Source organism: Stegodyphus dumicola, chromosome 3, assembly GCF_044657685.1.
Source record: "Stegodyphus dumicola isolate Sdum_Otavi_A_Nest chromosome 3, ASM4465768v1".
NCBI lineage: Eukaryota > Metazoa > Arthropoda > Arachnida > Araneae > Eresidae > Stegodyphus > Stegodyphus dumicola.
Window position 1 is genome coordinate 121,573,116 of NC_140770.1, and position 24,006 is coordinate 121,597,121.

At 31.4% G+C, this 24,006-nt stretch overlaps 2 protein-coding genes across 6 annotated transcripts in view; one reads left to right on the forward strand and one right to left on the reverse strand.

The window, feature by feature from the left end:
* The window catches only part of LOC146998076 (uncharacterized), a 29,285-nt gene extending 17,344 nt beyond the window's left edge, over window positions 1-11,941 (forward strand). Inside the window, exons 3-5 of one of the 4 annotated variants that reach the window (XM_085813258.1) lie at window positions 616-772; window positions 8,204-8,832; window positions 11,351-11,941. In XM_085813258.1, coding sequence (XP_085669384.1) covers window positions 8,323-8,832; window positions 11,351-11,647 — 807 coding nt within the window. In that variant the 5' untranslated portion in view covers window positions 616-772; window positions 8,204-8,322 and the 3' untranslated portion in view covers window positions 11,648-11,941. Of the gene's footprint in view, window positions 1-615; window positions 773-5,699; window positions 5,828-8,203; window positions 8,833-9,210; window positions 9,330-11,350 lie in introns of those variants that run through there. The other 3 variants (XR_015040252.1, XR_015040253.1, XR_015040251.1) reach the window with 3 other exon arrangements.
* Window positions 11,942-16,396: 4,455 nt separating this feature from the next.
* LOC118199314 (uncharacterized) overlaps window positions 16,397-24,006 on the reverse strand; it is a 135,227-nt gene continuing 127,617 nt past the window's right edge. For both annotated transcript variants that reach the window (XM_085813253.1, XM_085813252.1), the window contains exon 6: window positions 16,397-19,775. In XM_085813253.1, the coding sequence (XP_085669379.1) occupies window positions 17,830-19,775 (1,946 nt within the window). In that variant the 3' untranslated portion in view covers window positions 16,397-17,829. The remainder of the gene's footprint in view (window positions 19,776-24,006) is intronic.

Sequence of the window (24,006 nt, forward strand, 5' to 3'; positions counted from 1 at the left end):
GTAACCTTCTTTGCATTCTCAAGTTTGAAGTTTAAAAGTTAGATTAAAAATCCCCCGCCTCCTTCGCGTTGTACGCAAACTTTATTGGCTTTGATTTCTGGCCACTTATCTTTTAAAAATTAGTGTGCATAAATTATTAGATATGAAAATATTACAGTTAAATAATTTCAAAGTCCCTTATTGAAACTAAATATTTAAAAAATAAAATTTTAAGAAACTACCCTTTTCGCATCTTAAAATTTGGATTTGATGTTACTTTTCTTGATGTACGCAGACTTTATTGACTAACTGTATGTCTCACACTTCCAGCATCTAGAAACTTAAAAACTCTCCCTTAATTAGAATGCTCATTAAAATAAATGCCAGTTAATAGGGCTTTATTTATGTTATTCAATAACTTTTCATACTATTTGTTATTTGTCAATTAAATTTCATAACTACAGAAGCAGTTTAATTTGAAATATTTTATTTTGGGGAAGCAGTGTAGGAATGTTTCTGTAAAGGAGCTATTTTTCTCTCCCCCTTTCTCTTATTTTAAAAATTTTTCAGCAAATCTGTTTTATGAAAGTTTGTATTTTAGGTATATATTGCTTTAAATTTAAAATTTTATTTCAGGAGATTGAAACTCGTGCACCATTATGCAGATAGCTGCCATTTTATTTTGCTTTGCGGGGTCCTTTAAGTGAAAGTGTATATCTGGAACAAATAATTAGAGTTTTTCTGACTAAAGAAAGATTTGACATTTTAGCTCATATACAGCCATTTGTACGAAGTAAGTATTTGTGCATTTTCCAAAAGTTTTGTTTAAAACTCCATTTGAATGCAAGATTCTTGATAGAATGTATCATTATAAATGTAAGCAAATATTTGTAGATTATTTTAATAAGTTTTTTTACTAAAGTAGAAAATAAAATATTCCAGAAATTTTCACTTGTTCTGCAAGAGAATATTGTTCAGGTTAAGAAATAAAATTTTATTACAATATTTAATTGCATTTGTTTTGGTGAAAAATTGTGAGAAATAGTATTTGTTTTTGTTAATATTGCTTTACTTGAAGCTAAGTAATAGAGAAAATAATGAGAATTTGTTCATAGATTTGTTTTTATGAATTGCATAAAATACTGAGAAGCAAAATGTTGCAGCCAGTGTTAATTATTATCCAGATGTATTTTAGTGTGCTGTGAAAATAATTTGATGGCTGCCCTAAATAAATGAAAGTTTTATTATAGAACTGTTTTGAAAGCAAATTCTAACTTATTGTTAAGATTTTGAAGAAATTATATTTTTATATCGTTATTGTAATGACAAGCTGTCTGAAGTTGAGTGACATATTGCTGATAATACTGCCTGTTAAGGAGAATAGTGTTCAAAATGTCAGTTTCACCAGCTAGAATTGAATCTGATAACAGCTGTTTTCTAATCCACTTTTTACTCATCAGATTGAAAGTGACATGATCCAGTGGCAGGTTGGAGATCTGTTTTCTGTACTTAGTAAACCCCCACCGCAGTGCTCTTCCTTGTGCCAATATGATAAATGAGTCTCTTTGTATTGAGAAGTATGTGTAAGCTGAGCTCCAGGTGTACGAATGGCCTCAGTGCATTGAGTTGTGTAAGGAAAAAGCAATACAAAGTAGTAGTTTGTAATGTGTGATTATGTTCAGTTGAATAAGTAATGCACTGCTAGTGCCATCAACTGTTCAAGTAATATCATGTATAGCCCAAAATGCCAAATTTACCAGTCAGAGCTGGGAGCTATTGTTTGCTAAGCTGTTGGATCAAAAGTGCAGCCACTTTCTAAGGGCAAGTCAAGGGTATTTTTTCCCAGTGTTTATTGAGTTTGTATTGTAGTACAAATATTGAGTCTGACAAAAATATTTCAGTACTTTCTGTTAAAGCCATCAAATGCATTTTGAATATCATATAGGTACATTTTCACTTACTTCTTTGGCTCGATACTAAGCATCTTTCCTTTTTTGTTTTATATTTTAAGTCTCTTACCCTTGTTAATAGACTTCTGTTGATAATTTCTCCTTTTTGATATCTGTTGGTTTTATCCCTGAAAATCTCTTATCCCTCTCCCTGTTCAAAAGGAAGGCAAAATGTGGACTTAAATTTACTGCAAAACTAAAATAAAAAAATTAATGTTAATTAATAAACATTGCAATAAAAAGAATAATATAAAGTTTTAAACAACAAGCATAAAAGCATAGCAGACATTTTTTTCTTTGGGATGCATATGATGCCACATGAATTAAATTAAATGAGTCAAAAGTCTGCCAGGGTTAGCATTTATTGCACTATTTCACAAGCACTCAAAAGAATGCGTATGACATTTAGTCATAGGTCTAGGTAAACATAATCACTGTGAAATATTTCAAATCTTTAATATTAAAATCCATTGCAGTAAAGGAAAAAAAGCTGTGATTGTTGAATGAAAAAACAGCTATGAAATGAAAAATATAGTTGTGCAAGGAAAATATTATCAAAAATGAAGGTAAAATAAACTGGTGTTCTTGATGCTAAGGAAGTATGCTAAAGTAAAAATAAAAATAATAGTAAAGTTGGAAAAGAACTGGTATTTTAATATTGTTCTGAGTACTTGAAGGTCATAATTGTTTTAAAAGCAACTAGCTTCTTAAAACAATATGGCATATTATTAGTATATTTGCATATCTTATTATCTGTTAATTATATCTATATGATGACTGCAGGATGTAGTTCTGCATATATAGCCTTATTTTTTCTCACATGTGTGCTGTGCAGAAAGACAAACATAGCAATGCATTACTGTTATTCATAATCTCATTTTTATTTAATTCCTTATAATATTGATAGCCTTTATGGGCTTTACAGTTATTAGTAAACAAATCTTATAAAGTTTATGTATCTGAAGTTTAGAAGCAGAGGTAATTTAGAGTACCACAGAGGATCAGCAACTAGTTTTATGATGTAGGCATGTCTTAACTTCTCATCTTTTTTGGTTTTTCCCATTATAGAGTGATAGTACTCTTTTGCCATGCATGCCAGCTTTAGTGTTTGTGAATGACTGACTATGTATTAATAATTATGGCCATATCAAGTAGTGACATATGGATTAATTTATATACAAAATATGGTCCCTATTTAACCACTTGCGCTAAAAAGATGTGCCACGCACGTCGAGATGCTTTTGTCTCAAACCACGCGAAAAAATTAAAATAAAATGGTGCACACGTCGCCTGACAACGAGATTGTTTATTCTTGAGTTACAGCTCTGGATTGCACTCGCAGATGCGGGCCCACCAGCGGCCGAGTGATAAAGTTGCTGAACACTGGTAGTTTGGTCCGAGGTTCGAATCCCATGAACGGGCTGGCTACATGGGCGTTTTCGTGATTTTCCCCATGTGTAACGTGTATACGAGCCGGTTTCCCATAGAAAGTCCTCCACAAAGGCATCCCACCCCTTAGGCAGATGGCCGTCGAGGCTTTGCCATAATCACACACATGCACTTGCAGACGCAGACCTGGAGTGGCGTAAATGAGGCACTTTACCGCTTGTTATATTGTAGCGCACGGCACCGCAACTGTGAAGTTTAGTCGTAGTGCAAGTGGTTAAAGGAAATAATTATTTAAAAAATTGGTGAAATGAATTTGTAAATGAATACTTCTAGAAAAACTGAATTGGCAAATTAGATTTGCTTGGGATTTTACATATCCATAACTATCTCCCACATTAAACAATGTCTAAAATTCTAGCATGTTTGTTCCACCCATTTACAAAGAGATGATTTCTGATTCCATTTTTTACTCTTACATAGCACTACCTGCTTTGTTTCTTTTTGTTACGTACAATTAGTAAACATCTGCCTCCTCATCAGAAAATTTAAAAGTGAGCAGAAACAGAAATATACATAGTAGTTAATAATGGAAAATTTTTAGCTAGACATGGCTCAAGAAAGCTCATGAAGAGAGAATTTAAAGTGTATTCTTTTTGTATTTTATATTTTAGGGTTTTTTTTTTAAAATAATTTTTAAATACAGTACAACAATATAAATTAAGGAAGAGAAAAAAGCAATTAATGATTTATAGGCTTATAATGTGAGGTAAGATCCATAAGCAGAAATTAATTATGTGGGTAAGATATGATTCTAAGTACAAACAGACCGATAACAGTGTAAAAAAGGACTCTTTTTAGGCAGTAGATGATATCTTGAGCTGGAGAATGATAAGCATAGCATTTTAAGTTCTTGAAGCAGGAGCTCTGAGTGTTGCATCCATCATTGGCATCATCGCTACTGGAACTGAGATAAAGGGAGCATGGTGTTGCCTATTAGCAATCAGAAAGATTCCATGATGGACCTAGATCTGTCATTGGATGGATCTAGATCCCATCCTGCAATTCACAGTGTACTGAACTGTGAATCGCGGAGTCGTAGGCAGGGAGTTGTTGAAGACAGTTATTAATTTGTTCAATTTTGGAAAAGAAATTTTGACTATATTGATTAATGCATGCAGGTATGTAATTTTTAGGTCTGAATGAATCATATCATTACAAATGTACTGAGCTGCATTAAGGATTAAACAAAGGACCATACTTTGAAAGGCTTGAAGCATGTTGACATGCATCTTTGCTGCAGTACCCCATATTGTATAAGCATACATAAAAATTGGTCTGATGATTGAGGTGTAAAGAAGAGCTTTGTTTTTAATAGACAGATGGCTCTTTCAAGCTAATAATGGATATAACTGGGACTTGATAATCTCCCTTTTTTTAGGATGGACTCAATATGGAGATACCAACGTAATTTAGAATAAAGTATCACTCCTAAAATGCTTTAAGTATTTGACAAGGGAATATAGTCATCAAAAAACTTTTAATGGAAGGATACAGGGTGGGTGATCTGGAAAAAAATCATGGTTTTCCAGGTAACGAGCCAGAGCTTAAGGCATGGGAGATAATATTTTGTACCAGAATAGTCAAGCTTGGGTGTCGTGAGAGGATGGCTGTGTCATCTGCATAAAGTCCTAGAATGACATTAAATGATCTTGGGATGACATTGATAAAAATGTTGAATAATGTTAGCTCAAGAAGAGATTCCTGCATGACACTAGCAAGAACTTGACGAGTTGATGAAATAATCTAATTAACTCAGGAGAAAGAATGATTAGTCAGCTACTATTAATTATGTGAATAAATTGGGCTGCAAAATCAATTTGCATGAGCTTGATTATGATACATGTATGCCAGGTCCTGTCAGCTGTGTCAAGATCCATTATAGATAGTGTCATGGGTAGCTAGCTACTACAGTACAAAGTCCAAGATCTGGAATTGTAGAAATTCGGCAATTCTAGATTTTAGATTATCATTTTAAATCTAGTAAGATGATATGTAGAAATTCTAAAATTAAAAATGTAAAATAGTTATTTATTAAAGAATGAAACATTTATGGCCTTAAAAGAATCAAAATTTACAAAAAAAGGGGGGAGGGAGGAATAACAACAACAAAAAGAAAAAACAAAGCTCAATCTTGTTTTGCTTGTTTTATTAAACAGTTCTTTCAATGTAAGCTATTTCATTTTTTTATGACTCATGATTTCTTTTTCAATTAGAAAATTTCATTGTTGAAGTCCTATAATTGCTGTGTTGAGAATTCTCACTAAATTGTCATTCAGTATCTTTTCATTTTAATTAACTCTTCGTTACTTTCTTTACTATCAGCAGGGAAATTTTCCAAATTTAAAATCATATTGCAAAATTCGCAATTCTTTAACTGATTGATGATTGAGGCATTGTGTCATCGCAATGGAAAACTTCTGTCATGTCATCTTCATATATTCGGTTAGCAAAAAAGTAATTTCAGTTTTTTTTTTTTTTTTTTTTTTTTTTTTGTGTGTGTGTGTGTGTGTGTGTGTGTGTGTGTGGAATAAAATCTGATTTTTTTTCTGTGCATAAAATCTAACTGAATGACTGAATGATTGGTGTAGAATTTGGATGAAAGAACAAGATGGGAACATTATCTTTTACTACAATTTTAAGTGAAATGTGATACAAATAGTCATAGTAATTTGTAGACACTGAGAGGAGGGGATTCGCATTAAAAGTCTTGGATTGGGGAATATAATACAGACATAATAGTAAGAAAAGAAATTTTTATATCTCCAGTAACATCCAGGTTCAAATGTTGCCTAGCCTTGGGAATGAAATGATTCTTTAAATGCTCATGGTTATGCATTTTGCTTTCCTGCAACATTTGCACATGCCATAATCATTAGTCTCGCTTTGAAATCTTTGGCATCAGGTTTTTTTCATCATCATCAGGTTTGGTTGCCACAGTATTTGGAGGACTATATATTGCTAGAAAAGATCAGTTTTGTCAATGTTAGAAATTTATCTTGAAGATAACGTTTTGTTCAGCTGTTTCAGTATCAACTGAAGGTTTTTCACCTGCTTTAACTGCTTAAATTTGATTAACCAACCTGTTGAATACGTGCATTCAGTTTTTAGACTGTTTTCTCGTGAAATATTTAGGGTTAAACCATTAGCATTGACCCATAATTTACATGTCCTCATTTTGATGCTCTCTCATCCATTCAATCATCATTCTGTCATGATGAGCATTTTTAGTATAATGAACAATTTTTTGTTTTTCATTTTGAGTGCGATATCAAAATCCACAAGATATTCAAATAGTTTCTTTTTTCTGTTTTTATATTGTCTTCTGTTGACTTTACAGTCCCATAATATTTGCATAATGTTGAGACATATGTACCTTCATCCATCTTTTTTTTTTTTTTTTTTTCCTAAAGCAATTCCTCTTTTTGCTTGATTAGCATTGAAGCATGTTTTCACTCTGAGGATCTTTTTATGGCAGTTATTCAAACTTTAATTCTGATAAGATAGCTGCAATAAAAATAGCCTGGAAAAAATAATAAGCTGGGTCAAATTAGAAAGCATAGTTTGCTAGGTTAAATTCAGCTTAGGTTCCTTAGAATCTTTTTTTTTTTTTTTCCTACCTTCTTTGTTGCCCCCCCCAAAAAAAAGCAACATTCCACTTTAAAAAATATGTCTTGAGACTTCATTTACTGTTTACATCAGGTAGGAAAATGCTAGCCCTGTACAGTGACTCAAGAGCCTGCTCATAACCTCCAGAAATCTCAGTTAGTCAGTGGAAAAATTACTTTTTATTAAGTATTATATTCTCCAATCCAAGACTTTTAATGAGAATCCCCTCCTCTCAGTGTCTAAAAATTAGATCATCTTGTATACTGAATGTTCAAATTTTAGACTTTGTACTGTAGTAAATTCTTGAAATTTTGATTTGCGGTAGATGAGTTGACTATAATAGCTCAGATTTGAATACTTAGAATGTATGGATGTTTGTACATCTGTAGTGTCTTTTCTGCATAGGAGCACTAAAATATTATTAAGCTGAAAGCCCTTTTGAGAGGCTACTGAGAGGGTAAAAAAAATAGGTTTCCCTCAGATCCATTGCTCAAGATTTCTGCATGAAAATTAGGGCAGAGTAAGTACACCTGTGAGGTTCGACAGCTGAGGTACTAAAATCCACCTATGTTTATGTTTGTCCACCTATATCTATGTTTGTAGTATTTATCTTTCATTCAGTTGCAATTGAAGAAGGTGATAATATTGAATTATTGAAAGCATTTATGTTAAAATAAAAGCTATAGCAATCAAACTCTGTTTTTGTTTACTCAGGTTATTGCTATGTTATTTTTCCTGTCTGAGTTTCGATATGTAGTTTCACTATCATAATATAATGAATGACTGCCTGCTGTTTGCCTCTTAATTCCCCACCCCAAATAATACTTCATTCTTTTGAGTTATTTATTTTTTAAACAAAATGCTACAATGAAAATTTAGTGAATAAATAGGCCAAAATTTTTTATAATTTTTAAAGTTTTGATGTGCTTAATCATGAATTAGATTTTTCCTTAATGCAAATGCTATTCTTCTATTGCCATATTTTTTACCTCTGAAAGTCAAACTAATTTATGATAATAAAATTACCCGTTTTTGTGCCATAATAAAACAAACTACATTTGTTCTACAATAATTTCAGTTTAAGAAAAATGATTCTGGTATTCAATTAATAAAAGAAAACTGTATTGCTAATAATTAAATTTATCTTTTCTGAGTTTTCTTTTCTTTTTAAAAAACTTTTTACTTTGTTATATGCATTTCTAAATAATAGTTTTTTATAGGTATTCTGAGAAAGATAGCACTTCCATTTCCTGAAAATTACAGTTCTTATTTAGAAACAAATTCTGTGTTTTGTGATTGTTGCAAAGTAGAGGTTCATAATGAATTTAATACTAGACTGATGAAAATTGGTCTCTGTGTATCTGTGCAGTGTGATTTGCAGCATAAAGATGAAACACCTGAAAGCAATGTGTATAAAAGTATGAAAAAGAATATTGTTGCATCTGAAATTGTATATGAAAGTAGTAGCATACAAGGGAGCTCCAAAGATAATAATGTCTCTCATTTAGAAAAACAAATTTCATGTATTCCAAATACATCTAAAAATAGAACTGTTTCTAATGCTGAAAAACAAAACGCTTCGTGCATTTCAAATAATTATAAGAATGAAACAGTGTCTTGTGTTGAAAAGCAGATTTCAACCCTTTCAATAGATAGAGCGCCTAGTCCTTCTGCACCTCCAGTAGATACTATTTCTGTTTTTATTCTTCATACTGAAATGGACATTGAAGAAGCTCAAAGACTGTCAAATATACTTCAAGGTGAAGGATTAATTGTCAGACTGTTATCTGAGGTTGACTACTTGCTAATGATTGATGCATTTGAAACTTTAAGTGCCATATTTCTCGAGGTAAGCAAAGTCTTTCTGTAAAGTGATTTTTGTATTTATTTGGATGTCATAAACACTCTCTGGAATTGTAGTAGCTAAAGTATCTAATTAATTGCTATTTTAGAGTTTTAATTTAAGTAAATGATGGGTACTTAATTTAGAAATTTGAAACAAATGACAGCTAAAATATATAACATGAAATATAGATGACAAGAAATTTTGAGAATGGGTTTACTAAATAGATGTATAGGATAAATAATTTTACAAAAAAGTGCATTTTTTATTAAAACTTATTATTTACTTTGAAGTTTTTTATATTGTAAATATGCTGTTGTCTGCTATCTAAATTTATTTTGCTGAGCAATATATATGGAAAGTAATTAATTAGATTGTTTTCAGATGGTTCCATAGATGACTGTAATCATGGCTGCTGTGTACTCAGTAGAAGATAGATAGCTCTAAGACTGGATTTATGTTGTTTCCTTATTAAAAAATAAAACATAATCCTGTTATTTTATAAAGAATGTATTGTCGTTGTTTATGCTAAATAGTCTTCAGCAAATGGCGCTTATTATCTTCAAAAACTTTCATGCTAAATTATTTATGCATAGTGGGTCTACTGGTGCTTATAATTTTATCGCTGACTTTTTATCATTATAATATATATCCATAAAGGTCTTTATATGGCCTTAATTTCCACAGTTGTTGGTCATGTACATATATTTCCAATTACAAAAGGGTTTTAAAGAAAACATATATACATGCTTTTTATCATTTAAAAAAGAATTTAAAGTTATGAAATCTAACTTTTACACGGTCCCATTCTTATTTCTACAGTTATAATTAGTAAAAGTTTATATGCATTCTAAAAAGTAAAATATAAGATATTTGACACCTATGTAATGAAAATCAACAGAGATATTTAGTTTTAAAGTTTGAGGTCATGTTTCTAGAAAGGTCAGGGTCATATGCAAATTAAAGAGCCAAATATTTAAATTAGTGTGTAACTAAAAATGCAGTACCGGTAGGGTTGACAGATGTTTCTATTCTACATTTATGTTAACAGTCTATTTACTATTTATTTCATAAAAAGAGTAAACTTTTTTTTTTTTATATATATATATATATAGAGAGAGAGAGAGAGAAAATACTTTTACTGTTTATGAATGGCTAACTTGAGTAAAACTTTAGAAATACCCAATTTTAAATTGTTTTTCACAACAAAAATTCCAAAATTATTATTATTATTATTTTTTTTTAAATCTGGTAATAACCACCAAACATATGTTAGAAAGTCTTGTCAGGTAATTTTTACTTCAGTCAAAAGCAAGGTTCAAAAGTGCGATGTCCAAGTGACACCCTGTGTAATTTCAAACAGGAGTAATTATTGCTTTGGCAATATTAATCTGTATTTACAAAGGTTGGGCATTACTCTGGGTGACATCACAACACTTTGGGTATTTTTGATTTATTGTGTTAGTTTCTAACCCTATTTTTCATCTTTTTTTTTTTTTTTTTTTTCAGATATAAAACTGTCAAGATGAATAAATATCAAATGAATGTTTTAAAAAAAACCTAAATGATACAATTGTCGTATTATTCCTCCAGCATCTGAATGTGAGGAATTTGTCAGTATGACAAAGAATGGGAGAAGACTTATTCCTGGGTAATATTTAATAACCACGACAATAATAAATCAGAAGCAAAGTGATAAATGATATGCTTTTGCCAGTTTTTAAGGGGAGAGAAGATCTCTTTCTATCTCTAATTATGCAGAATTCAGGTAAAATGAACAGGGCAAAGGTTGTGCACTTTCCTTGTAGGTGATTATTTGTTAACAGAAATAACTACATCACATTAATGCCCCTGAAAGTGTTAAACAGTGTTCATTATTTTCTGATTTTGTAATAATTTAAATGGTACTTTAATATTATAGCAACTTATTATGAATGAAATCAGAGCACAAATTGTGCCTGGTATAAAAAAGGAGGGCAAGGTCAGGCAAAAATAGCAAAAATATTACAGAAGAATGTAGCTTCAAAATAGTTTAATTTCCTCTGTACTGGTACCACATGAATTTTGGTACAACTGAAGGCAATGCTGAGCTATATATAGGATTTGTTCAAGAAAATGTATTTTACCTCATAACAGAGTGTGCAAAAATGGTAACAAAATTCATTTATATCAGTGATGAAAATATTTGGAGATGCATTGTTAAAAATTGTGGGATAAAGCTATTTATGATGAAAATTTGTTCTGTGGTTCCTGGTTACTAATTTTAACTGTTCTATTCTGTATTGCTGTATATATTTTGAGGCAGAACTCCTATCCATTAAATGTAAGTAATTAAAAATATAAATTAAAATAATTGTTGACAGCAATAGTTAAATTTGCTTGCACAAGGTGTTGAAATCTGATTGGATTTTAGTTGGCAGTCAGCTTCGGTGATTAATTGTGAAGGCTGTGACTTTTTCTGTAGCTGCTATTATATAAAAGTAACATTCAAAATTAAAAAAAAATAATAATTACCTTTTTACAGGTGGATTTTATAGTTCCCATAGTTTCAATGACATTCCTGGAACAAATTCACCCCCCACAGCAGGCGCAAGGTACTGCTATGTATATTCGCTACATATATCAACTGATGCAGAATGAATATCAGATGAACTGGTGTTTAAATTTTCGAGTGAGACCAGTAATGCTGCCTGAATTTAATAACCATAACCTGAGGACGCAAGTGCTTCTTTCTTGTGCTTTACGATTATGGTACGAGGTTCCCAAGTTGATTGGTGTATTGAGAAATACAAAAACAAAATTTAGAAGAATATTTAGGTAATCTAGTCCTGACTGATTTTATAACTGGATTATCTGGATCCTGGAAAATAATATCAAATACAAAAACTGTTATTATTTGGTATGTTTTAAATATATTATATTTTCATTATTATGTATCAATTTTATATAATAAAAAACAAAATATTTGTGAAAGAAATAACCAGTATTTGTTAGTACTAATATATTTGGTTTTTAAAAAAACTATTTAATAATAAACTGTTGTACTTATAAGTGAATCTAGCACCCTACCACTCTGAAATCTTGCACCCTACCAACACACATTATTTCATATTTATATAAAATTTAATAAGAAGATGCAAAAGCAATTTTTAATTCTATAATAATAAATATTGAAAAGATACACAATGACAATAAATCTGCACCTGAGAAGACAAAGATTGGAACAAGATGTGAATCAGTACCTCAGATGTGCAGTCAATAATAGCCATATTAGAAAGTGCATAACCCAAATAATAGATATTCTGGCATCAAGGAGTCTAAAACTGTGCAACATACAGTGATCTCACCAAATCAATATACAAAGAAAAGCCACCAATTATTATTGTTTGAATTTCTAGCTGAAAGTGGTCATAGCAAACAATGAAAGCATTTCAAATCATACACAATCATCGCTATACGAGTATAAATAGTATGAGGCACCTAAGCACACCAGCAAGTCAACGAATCAGTATGTGTAAATTACATTGCTATAAAAAATCAATAATAACCAAAGTGTGTAAAAGAACTAAGTACATGGATTGTATCTATAAGCAATGAATGGCTAGGCATGATGAACATGCAATTAAGTTCTCCACCAGCCAGAGTAGGTCTGGGCATAAGATGGGAGAACCGGTGACTCCTCCAGCAATGGTAGATCTTGCAATGATAGTTGCATCAGGTAACAGTGGCACCTTGGCACCAGAACAATCCCATTGGCCCCAGGAAGGTGTTGCTAATCTGGACAGCTAATGTAAGCGGCCTGTACCTACCTACTCGGGGTAAATTATAGGTGGCCCTTGCACTTAACCTAACCTAACCTACATTTAAGCATTGCCAATTTTTAAAAAGTAACCATGGGTTTTAATTTTGTACAGTCCGCTAAGCAGGGAAGCCCTACAATGAAATAAGATTTTTCGTGACCAAATAATGGATATTCTGACTTCTAAAATAGGCCATTTCATTACTTCTTTATGCAAAGCGCATTTATTCTTTGGCATATTAATTATTGTAATTTCATTTTTCTTCCACTCGCGTATGGAGCTTTCACCAACACCAGTTTCCATTTTCTTTTCACATATTTTTATATGAATCCTTTCGTATCAATTATTTTATTTCTTATCATATCAAACATTACTGGAGTTTCATCCATATTTCCAATTATGTGTCAATAAATACTTTTTTTGCCTTCGTAGGTCAATAACATACTTCTGGAAACTAATCAATTTATTATCCAAATCTTTCGGAAGCCTTTGCAAAACTTTTTTTTGTCTTAGAAGTAAATTATTCCTTGCCATAAATCTACTATACCAACTATAAGTACCATAAATCTACTATATCATGAACCATACTACACCATAAATCTACTATACCAACTATAAGTTGCTTTAAAGTTTTTTCTTTCATTTGCATATTTTCCCCCTCTTTTTAAGGCAAGTAAATGTACACTGTTTCTTATTATAATTAATCCATTCTGTTGATTTTCTAGGACCCAGTTCACAACACTTTCTGCAAGGATAGTCCATTTCATTATTCCTTTACTCAAAGCACATTTATTCTTTTTTATATTAATTATTTAATTATTGGGATTTCATTTTTCTTCCACTTGCATATGAAGCTTTCACCAACACCAAACATTCTTTCTCCAGCACAATTTCCATTTTCTCTTCTCAAATTGAATGACTCTGCATTTGAAAAATGAGCATTTCCCCCCCCCCCATTTGGCAGGAGCCATATTTACTGCTAAAGAGAACACTAAATCAACTCATCAACTCTATTTCAACTGAAGCAAATGTGATATACTAAAGCCTTTGATGTTCATTTCAAAAGCATGGCTGCAAATGACTAGAGAAAGAAAAAAAAAAAAATCTGACTTCTAATAATGTGAACTGGTTCTGGTTGGAAGTCCTTTCTTAATCCAATTTGTGGCCCCTTTTTAAAAAAATTAGAATAAAACTCTTGTGCTCACCTACACTGAATACAAGCCATCCTGCTTGCAGAATTATTTACTCCTTCAAGCATTTTCTTCCACACACATATTATTGTTCCCCTTATCACATCACATATCAATTCAGTATATTATTGTTTGAATGAGTGACTTCAAAAAATAAGAGCATCACATATGAATATTTCAGGTTTCTTCATAAGAAAAGGGTGCACTTTATATGAAGAATATACCTAAACATTAAAAAAAAAGTAATTTGAAATTATAGGTTTGCATTATACTCTCGATTATATAGTATATGCTTTTAAATTTTTAGTTCATAAATCCATACATTGACACATAGTTTATTTAGCACAGCATATGTACTGAAAATTTAAGCAGAGTAATAATACAGTGTCAGCAATTAAAATAATTATATATTAGGGGGAAAAGCATTAAATATTAGGTTGGTCAAAAATGATTATCTAGGTCTGACTTTTTATAGGCTTACTAAGGACGGGGAGGAACTGTTGCATATCAGGTAAAATAGAGAATGGCCAGTTTGTTAAACCTTCTGGTGTATACTCAAACATTACCACTGATAACTGCTATAAGCAATTACCAAAACTTAATTTAAGGGGGAAAATACTCTGTTTAGCCAATTGAAAAGGTTTTGGTATGTAATATAACAAAAATTCCAATTGCATAGTACAACTGAGGCACAACTATTTCCAATTCTACTAATCTGCTCTTACCCTATAGAGAGTGTATAGCCAGATTCTCAATTGCTTTAAATATTTTAATATTAGTCATTCATGTATGCATGACAAAAATATTTTTTTAAAAGGAAATGACTTACTGAAAAAATAAATGTAAATATAGATTTCTGTGGAGATTTTAAAGTGTAGATAGGGAAGTACCGGACTCGTCGGAACTTCGAATCATCGCATTGCTTGATCAACAAAGAAGGACAAAAAGATATCAAAAAGACAACAAACAGGAAAAGAAGCAACTTTTCCTTTTTGTTCTTTGCTTCCTAAGAATGGCATCAATTTTGGGAGTTCTTGTTGCTATTGCTGCTTACCTAAATTTATCAATGAGATTTGTAATTAAATGAATCAGTTTAATCACTAATGGCAAATATCACATCCATCCTCCTCCCTTATATTTATTTATTAATACAGTACAAAGTCAGTAATCCGGACTTGTCGGGACTTCGATTCCGGATTGTAGATCATCAATTTAAATCTGGTAAGATGGCATGCAGAAATTATACAATTAAAAATATGAAACTGTAATTTATGAAATAAAGAGCAATTATGATCTAAAGAGTATCAAATTTTACAAAAAAAAAAAAAAAAAAAAAAAAAAAAAAAAAAAAAAAAAACTTAATATTTATTTGTTTACTTTATTAAACATCTCTTTCAATGCGTGCATGCTCAATGTATGTGCATTCTCTACACGCATGCGTAAAGTTTGTGGCTTTGAGGTCTGGATTATGGACTTTGCACTGTACAAATTTTTAGTTTTAACTGATCAGTAAAAACTGTAATTACAATACAGAATGGTTTTTTGTACTAAATATATAGTGACATATATATGTCAAAGAAATTACTGTATGATTTTCAGTTCTGTTATTCTTCATATATTTGCAATCAGACTAAAATTTGTGTGACCAAGTTAGGTCTGATTTTTTTTTTCAAATTTTAATTTTTATTGGCTTTTTCTAAAAACATTAATATTGTTTTATTTTCTATTTATTTCATCACTTATTATTTATTTATTTTATGTGTGCATGAAGCTGTGTTTTAAATTTAAAATGTTGAACAATCATCATTTTTTTTTTATTTAAATGTGTATAAATGAAGGACATTTCTAATCTTGTTCATGGTAAATGTAATTTGAAATCATTTTTTTTTTCCTCCACACTGCAAAAAGCTTTCTGAAGTCCAAAAAGTATGAATAACTTATTAACTTTGTTATCAAGTCAAAAAGTATGAGTTAACAACTTCTTAAGACTCTAAAAAAATTTGAATGATATTTAAGTTATGCCTCACTTTATTACATTATGGAAAAGTCTTGGCTTTAGTGTCCAAACTGATTTCTGAGGGCTGTGGAAAATTTCTTGCTTCTATCTTTAAAATATAGCAACAGTTATTCTGCGTTAATGAACCAAATTAATGCCTAGCAAATTCTGATTTTTACCAGGTATCGGAATTCAGATTCATGCATTTCTTACATTTTATTCAGGAAGCACAGCAAAAAAAAAAAAAAAAAAAAAAATCTAACTTTGAAAAGATGGTAAAATTTAACAAAGAATTTTATTATGTACAACATCAATGTATTATTCATGTGTATCAAAATGTTAAATATTTTGTGTGCATCCAAATTATTTCTGAATCAATTTTTTAGTTTAAAAAGTACTTTTTATCTAGCCATTTTTTTCATATGTATAGTTATTTTATCAAAATCTTCCTGTGAGCTTCAGGTATTAACTTGTGTTGAGATGTGATAATTATCTGACTAATTATGTATAAAATTATATTTATAGGAAAAACAATTCATGTGACTAGACTATTATGAAATGTGTACAATATAATGAAATAAGGCTAATGATTAAAAATTTTTATTTTACAGATGCTTTTGTCATGATATAAATATATAAACAAAATATATATACATTATTTGAGTCTGTAAATATTTCATAGTAAAAAATCATAGTGAATTGACTATGCAGCAAAATATTAAGTTTTTGTATAAAATATGATATTACTGTATTAAAAAGGAAAATTTGTACATATTTAAAAATAATCTGATCAAAGTAAAAAAGAATACATCAAAGTGAAAAGAATCAGTATAACCATATTTTAAAAATAACATTTGCAGTGTTGTTATGGTTTAGTAGTCGTTAGAACTGAATGTAACTTATATATCTGCAATTGTCACAAATTCTAAATATTTAGATAATTTTTTACACATTCAGGAATATTTCAAATTGTTATGTGATGCCTCATTTCCAGAATATGGAGTTTAAATAATGGAAACATGTTATATATATATATATATATATATATGTATGTATGTATGTGTTATGATAATTGTTAGAGATAAAATTGTGTTATAATAATTGTTAGAAATAAATTGATTTTAGATTACAACTATACTTAAACATTCAGAGGACAGAGGGAAAATAACTTTCATTGCAAGAAAATGTCATTTTCAGTTATGGATGTTTCAGACTGCATTCTCATTTAACTGGGATATTGTTTCTAAATCAAAAAAGAATTCATTAGAAAAATAAGCAATTTGATATTCTGACAAACTTATTTTGGTAATGCTGCACTTAGTAACAAAGACTCAATTTTATGGAGTTGGTTCATTAGTGGGATATGGTGATGGTAGAACCAATTTTTTTTTTGTATGAGGCAAAATGAAAATAAATTGATCACAATGTCTCTTCATTTTTAATTACTCCATAAAATAATATTTGCAAGAAAGTTATGTTTTAGATTTGTAAAGAACCAACAGACCACGCTTTACAAAAAAAGTCGTCAATAGACAGGCTGCTAAAGTAAATTTATGACTGCTAAAGGAAGATTGAACCCTTCAGATCAGTTCACTATGTTATCACTGATGTTTCTGTCTTGGTTGTACCATTAGAAATAAAATTACCACAAAAATAAACTCTTATCAGACATAAAAATGGGGAAGAGATAGTCACATGACTATTGGTATTCATGTGGTAGCCAGCTACCACTTATTCATAAATGTACTCTGCAATTTTTTTATTAATCAGAATTGGGAATTTTAAGTGTAGAGAGAGACCATACTAAGACACAAAATTTAAAGGAACATAGTCTACGAAAATATATTGACATATGTCAAGAATATCAATATTAATAGTTTATCTAATGCTTAAGTCTTACTGGTGATCTCCAGAATGAAGAAATGTGTGTGTGCTTCTCGTTGTAGTATTTGTTCTCTGCAATCATTATTCCTCAGATTTTTTAGGTTTTACCAACTACCATTGACATAATCAGAAATCAAAACTGTCTTTCAAGTGTCCTCTGATTATGTAAATGGGAACTAGGCATCGCTTCACGCCGGAACTGTTGACCTGAAGAATCACAAGTAGTTGTGTAACAGGCTTCACCATTTGTTAATATTTCTTTACTTTTATCCTCTTTCCGGTTCCACACTTTCAGATCAACATTTCTTTGTCTAGCGGGTTGCTGAAAGGGATTAATTTGAGTAAATGTTCCCACTGGATTTTTTCTGATAAATTTTTGTTGATTTAAATATAGTTTACTTTCGTTTTCACTTGGTCTTATAGTCGTTTCATGTTTTGTTATGTCCTCATGTGTTTGCATGTGATAATTTACTGGCACTATTTTTTGCGTATAGCCATATTTAGAGTTTTGTTGTAACTTATGTTTTTGATCTGCATCATTATTAACTGCAGTCTTATTACCAGATCCATAACTATGAAGAAAATTTTCACAATTTCTTAACTGTTGTCTGTCTTGATAGATATTTTCTCCATTTATTCGGCCATAATTGTTGAATGTGTCATTGGCAGATTTTGGAGAATTTCTATTTGCTGAAGCTTTATCTTGCATGTTTCTGTGTTTTTCATATACTAATTGCTTGGATGTTGGATTATTATGTTCTGTATGCATTCTTTCTTGATTGCTGCTTCTATCTTTATCTATTTTTTCTGTTGTTTCCTCTGTACATACATGTGTATTGATGATATTTTTATGTGATACAGCATTTTTGTTAATAACACTATTTGTGTAAATTCTTTCAGAATTTTGAAACTGGTCCATTTCATTTCTTTGGACTTTATTTCTTGGAACATCATTATGGTGAGCTTTAGAATATTTCTGTTGGTAATTTGGTTTATGCTGTGAGTTTACCATATGGCTTTCTTTCACATTGTTCTTATAATGAGAAACTACATCTCCTGTTGTGTGAGTTTGTGGTGTATATCGCCTTCCTTTTATTTTATTAGATAATTCCAGTGAATCCCTTGAAACATCAGATTCATTTCCTTCCTCATTTTCAGTCAATTTCTTAATTTTTGTTTTTGGTGTGCAATTTTTTGGAGGAGGAAGATCTCTACTTTCAGATATGTGTGGCGAGTTGGATGCCAAAATATTATTATTCTTTATGCTGTGATCCAGCTGCCATAGGGCATTGGATGCTTCTGCCATAGTTTTAGCTCTCTTGCCATCCACATGCTCATGTGGATGTGTTTGTGAGTTATTACCATGGTTATTTTCACTTTTCATAGCTGATTTATATATCTCCTGCTTTTGTACTGGTGTATGAGATACCGTATCACTAATCTTTTGTCGATGATTTTCTATTTCAGTTATTTCATCTTCAGATATGCTGGAAGCACTATCACTAGTAGATGTAATGTCTTTAACTATATCGACTTTAACATCTTTATCAGGAGTTCTTCTCTCGTGAATTTTTATATCTTCACTTTCAAGTGTGTCTTCAAACCTTTTCTCCCATTGCAGTCCATTATGAAGGTTGCCATCTGTCATAACATTTGCTAACATTTTTTCGTTTAAAGAACCAGTAATTGATAAAACAACTGAAGGGTTGTGCTCTTTCTTCTCTAGTTTGGAATCTGAATTTTTAAAGTGTGCAGCTAATTTATGAGCAGCAACACCAACACTCTGGGAGCGCCTAGGTCCAAGACCATGGGATGGAAGTGTATCTTTATCTATCTGTGTTAAATCATCTATGCTCTGACTCCTATAAAGTGGGTGAAAGAGTTTTTGCCCACTGTTGTTGAAACTGCACGAACCAAGTCTCTTTGATCCCAGTGGTGTAGTCTGCATAGTTCGGGATGTATCTGGAGTTCTTTCAATTTCAAGTTGCACATCATATGGAGAGGCATAGCTTAAAATTGTTAAGGCATCTTCGTATACTATATTTGTAAATGAGACAGTCACACTAATGATCTTGTCACCTGAAATAATATCAATAAATGTGTATTTTATTTGCATATATACGTAATCATTATAATATATATAAAACTTCTATGAAACAAGTATTTTTTTAAAATTATTACTACAGTCAAAAGTCGTTAATTCGGACACCCATAATCCGGACCTCAAAGCTACAAACTTTCTGCGCATGTGTCGCTTTGACGCATGCGCATAGGCGTTTACGCCTGCGCGTAAGACCTTTACGGCTGCCAATATGGGTGTGCGCAAGCGCATAATACGTTTAATAACGCGTTTAATACGTTTAATATGCGCATTTAATGTATAACGGACGGTATAAACTACGCTAAAATTATCTAATTCAGTTAATGTTGCAGATTGTGTTGTTCCTTAATCTTCAAATTGGATCCGGTTTATTATTTTTTGCAGACTGTTAGAGCAATTTTATAAAAGTAAGCTTGAACTTTCGATTATGTCAAATAGAATTTCCGATATATATTTACTAATATGTAAAAGATCTACAAAGCGAAAGTATGTTTTGAAATCCGAAACCTGTTTATCAATTTCACGCTGCTCTGCGGCAGGGGGGCAGAAACGCGGCGGCGCGCAATGAATTGGAAGTTGATCTGTCAGCACTATCCTTATCTTCAGGGCAGATGTTTTTATTTTATTTGGCTTGTAATTCCTTACTGAATGTAGTATTTCATCTGGATGTACACCGTCTTTGATATGATTAAAATCAAGTTCCTCGTCATTATAATTCGCTTCCGATAGTGAAGAAAGTGACAGAGAAGTTATTGAAAACGAAATCATTTCGATTGACAAATTAGTCGGTATTCTCGACACAGCAATTATAGGACTTGAACAGCGGAACTTTGTAACTAAACAAGAAATTATGTCTGTTTAATAGAATTAAATAGAAAGTATTATCACATAAAATGAAGCAACTTAAACAACTTACATTGAAAGAAATGTTTAATAAAGTAAACAAATAAATATTAAGCTTTTTCTTTTTGTAAATTTTGATACCCTTTAGATCATAATTGTTCTTTATTTCATAAATTACGGTTTCATATTTTTAATTTTGTAATTTCTGCATGCCATCTTACCAGATTTAAACTGATGATCTATAATCCGGAATCGCCGAAGTCCCGACGAGTCCGGATTAACGACTTTTGACTGTATAGAACTTTCTTGATGAATACTCTTTCTAACGTAAAACTGTTCTTTTTCTAATTAAATTTTGTATTCTATAAATAGCTGTAACCATCAACACAAAAAGATGAATACATGTAAAAAATCACATAAGTAGTTTTTAGAAAAATAGCTCTCAAAATTTTAGCTCCTCGGTGTAAATTGAATTTGGTACAATATTTATTAATATTTCCTTTGTTTTTTAAACTTAATGGAATTCCTTCTTCACAGGTCGAAATTTAGTTTCAATCCAAATAAAATTCGCAGCTATTTTCTGATTTGTTTTTAAAATTTGTATTTTTTAGTAATTTTTATAAATTTTTCGCGAAAAATCTTGAACTATAAGCCATAAAATGTTTGCCATCATCTTAAAATGGATATATTTCTAGGCATATCTGCAAAAAAAATTACAATTTGTTATTTAAAATTTCCGAAGATATACTTAAATTTATATACTGGCACGCTTTGAAATTTTGCATCTTTGTTATAAGCAATAATAATGCCATGATTTGCACTTTGTTAAAATTATTTGAAAGAATGAACAATGCATCTTCTATTCCGCTCATGTACAGTGGAAATGAAAATTGGTTATCATAAATTAAGAATTTCGCCAAAGGAATCAAACTGAAAAAAGTGCAACAAGACAAATCTTCTTGTTGACTAATGCTCACTTGTCTGACCTATAGTCAGCCCAATCCCACGATATTCCTCTTGGCAAGGAGTGCTATACTTGTCTTGGCAACAGCCTTGAGCACCTTACAGGTGACTAGGCGATTTAGCTCAGTTCCACCCCCATTTGATGCAGAGCACCCCATGAGGATGGAATCCATTTTACCCTACCACTAACCTCTCGGGATGACTTTCGGCTTGCCGCTTATTTAGAGTGCCTCCGTGCTGCATGGAGACTATACATTTACAAACATCCATACCTTCTTCGGGATTCAAATTCAGGTGACGCTAACCACTATACTCGCTGGGAGGCAGACAAATCTTAAAATTTCTCGGAGTTTTCATCAAATTTTATAAAATTTAATATTTAGGTATAATTTGAGACATAGAATCAAATTATGAAAAAAATAGTTATATCTTTAAAGGAAAAGTTTGATTTTGTGTCTAAATACCTATGTTAGAACAGTGCTATATATAAATTTAATAAAGATCCTAAGTCGCATTTTCAAGACCTGAAAAATGCAAGTTAAATTTCATTAATCGGCCCAGTAGGGTGGAAGATATAGAACCTTTTTTCTTTTCTTTTTTGTTTTCAAAGTGTACATATCAACTACATCAAAACATTGCTGCCAATGAGCACTGAGGTACAGTAATAAATGCTGAAAATGTACAAGGTGTTTGTTTTTAAACGGACACTACTCAGAGCCATCTATTGCTCGATCTATTAGCTGAAATGCCACAAATTTGCTAGGAGGACTAATTAACAAAAAAAGAGGGGAAAACATCAAAGGAAATTCTAGATGTTAGATGGGTTCAACATGTGTCTTACTGTAACTCAGTGCACATTACTTATAAAGCTGCTTTATCTTCAACAGTTGAATGCAGCCACCACTCTTTGTGAGTTTAGCAGTTGTAACAACATGTGTAAAGGCCCTCTATCAATTAGTGCTTTAAAAGGCACAATTCAAAATTTGAAGAAACAGATCCTTAGCTGTTCAATCTGGTAGAGGGTGTCGGAACGGACAGTTACTGATGTCATGACTTCAGTTGTTGACAGGACAGGATCCAGAAGTTATAACACAACAATTATAAATGGGTGTCATTTGCTCTGACATTTCTTGCCAGTATGGAAGGCTATCATACTTAGGCCACGAAGAATTCTCTGGAGAGATGAGGCCCATTTTCACTGAAATGAAGACCACAGACCTGTACATCATGTAAAGGTAGCATGACATGCTGATTAATTTTGTCATTTCACAACTTCAATAGAGACAGTTGCTGGATCAGGTAACCTTTATGCACGATGGAGCACCACCACACTATTGGTCTATCAGTACGGCTCCTGTCGCACCATCACCTTATGGATGAAAGGGTTATAAGTCACTTTTTCCCACTTGCATGGCTGTTTGTCTTCTCGGATCTAACCCCATGTGACTTTTCCTGTGGGATTATTTGTAGTCTAAGGCCTATCTTTTTGGGGTCCCTATCTTCATAACTTTAAAGAACAACAGGGCTGTGCTGAACATACCTGATGAATTGTTACACAGCCATCAAAAATGTTGTATACAAGATGCAATGTGTGGTCCACATGAAGGGTGGTCACACTGAAAGAAATCTATGCCCTCACCAAGGAAGTGCTTTAACCAAGCTATTATAGTACTCTCAAATACCATTGGAGCATTCATTAAAGCAATGATGCATTGAAGTTTCTTCTTTGTTATTCATTTATCTAACTCTCAGGTGTTTATACTACAACTATGCCTAATTTTCTCCAATTTGGCAACTTTTGAAACTAATTCTTTTCATGGAATCTTTTTTTTTTCTCATGTCATTAGTCACCCTATCCAATCAGCTGATAGATTGAGCTACAGGCTCTGAGTAGTGTAATTTTTTTTATTTTTAAATCTTGTAGGAACAATGATGCTGTCACAATTATGCATTACTGCGGATTTTGAAGTCACTGCAAAGGATGATTAGGATCTTATTTTGTAATGTTGATGCGCTGAAGTTCTGAATTGAAGTAGGAACACCGTTTTATGTCCAAGTCCTTATGTATCTTTCTCTTAATACCATGTGAATTTTTGTAATCAATAAACTCGATTTTGTTACTAAACTAAGAGCAAAAATGTTCTTTTGAAGCCTGTTCTAATCTACTAGCTTCAAAAGCCTTTCTAAGAAATACCATTTTGAAAAGTTCAAATTATATGATATTATTATTATCTAAATTATCATACTTTTTAAGTATTGTTATATAAATGTTAAAACCATTATAAATGTTATTTATGGAAATATTTTGATATTATGAAATGATATTGATATATGATTTTATGAAACACCATTAGTATCAATTTAACCTAAAAGGAAACTAAATAAAGTTTTAAGCATATATTG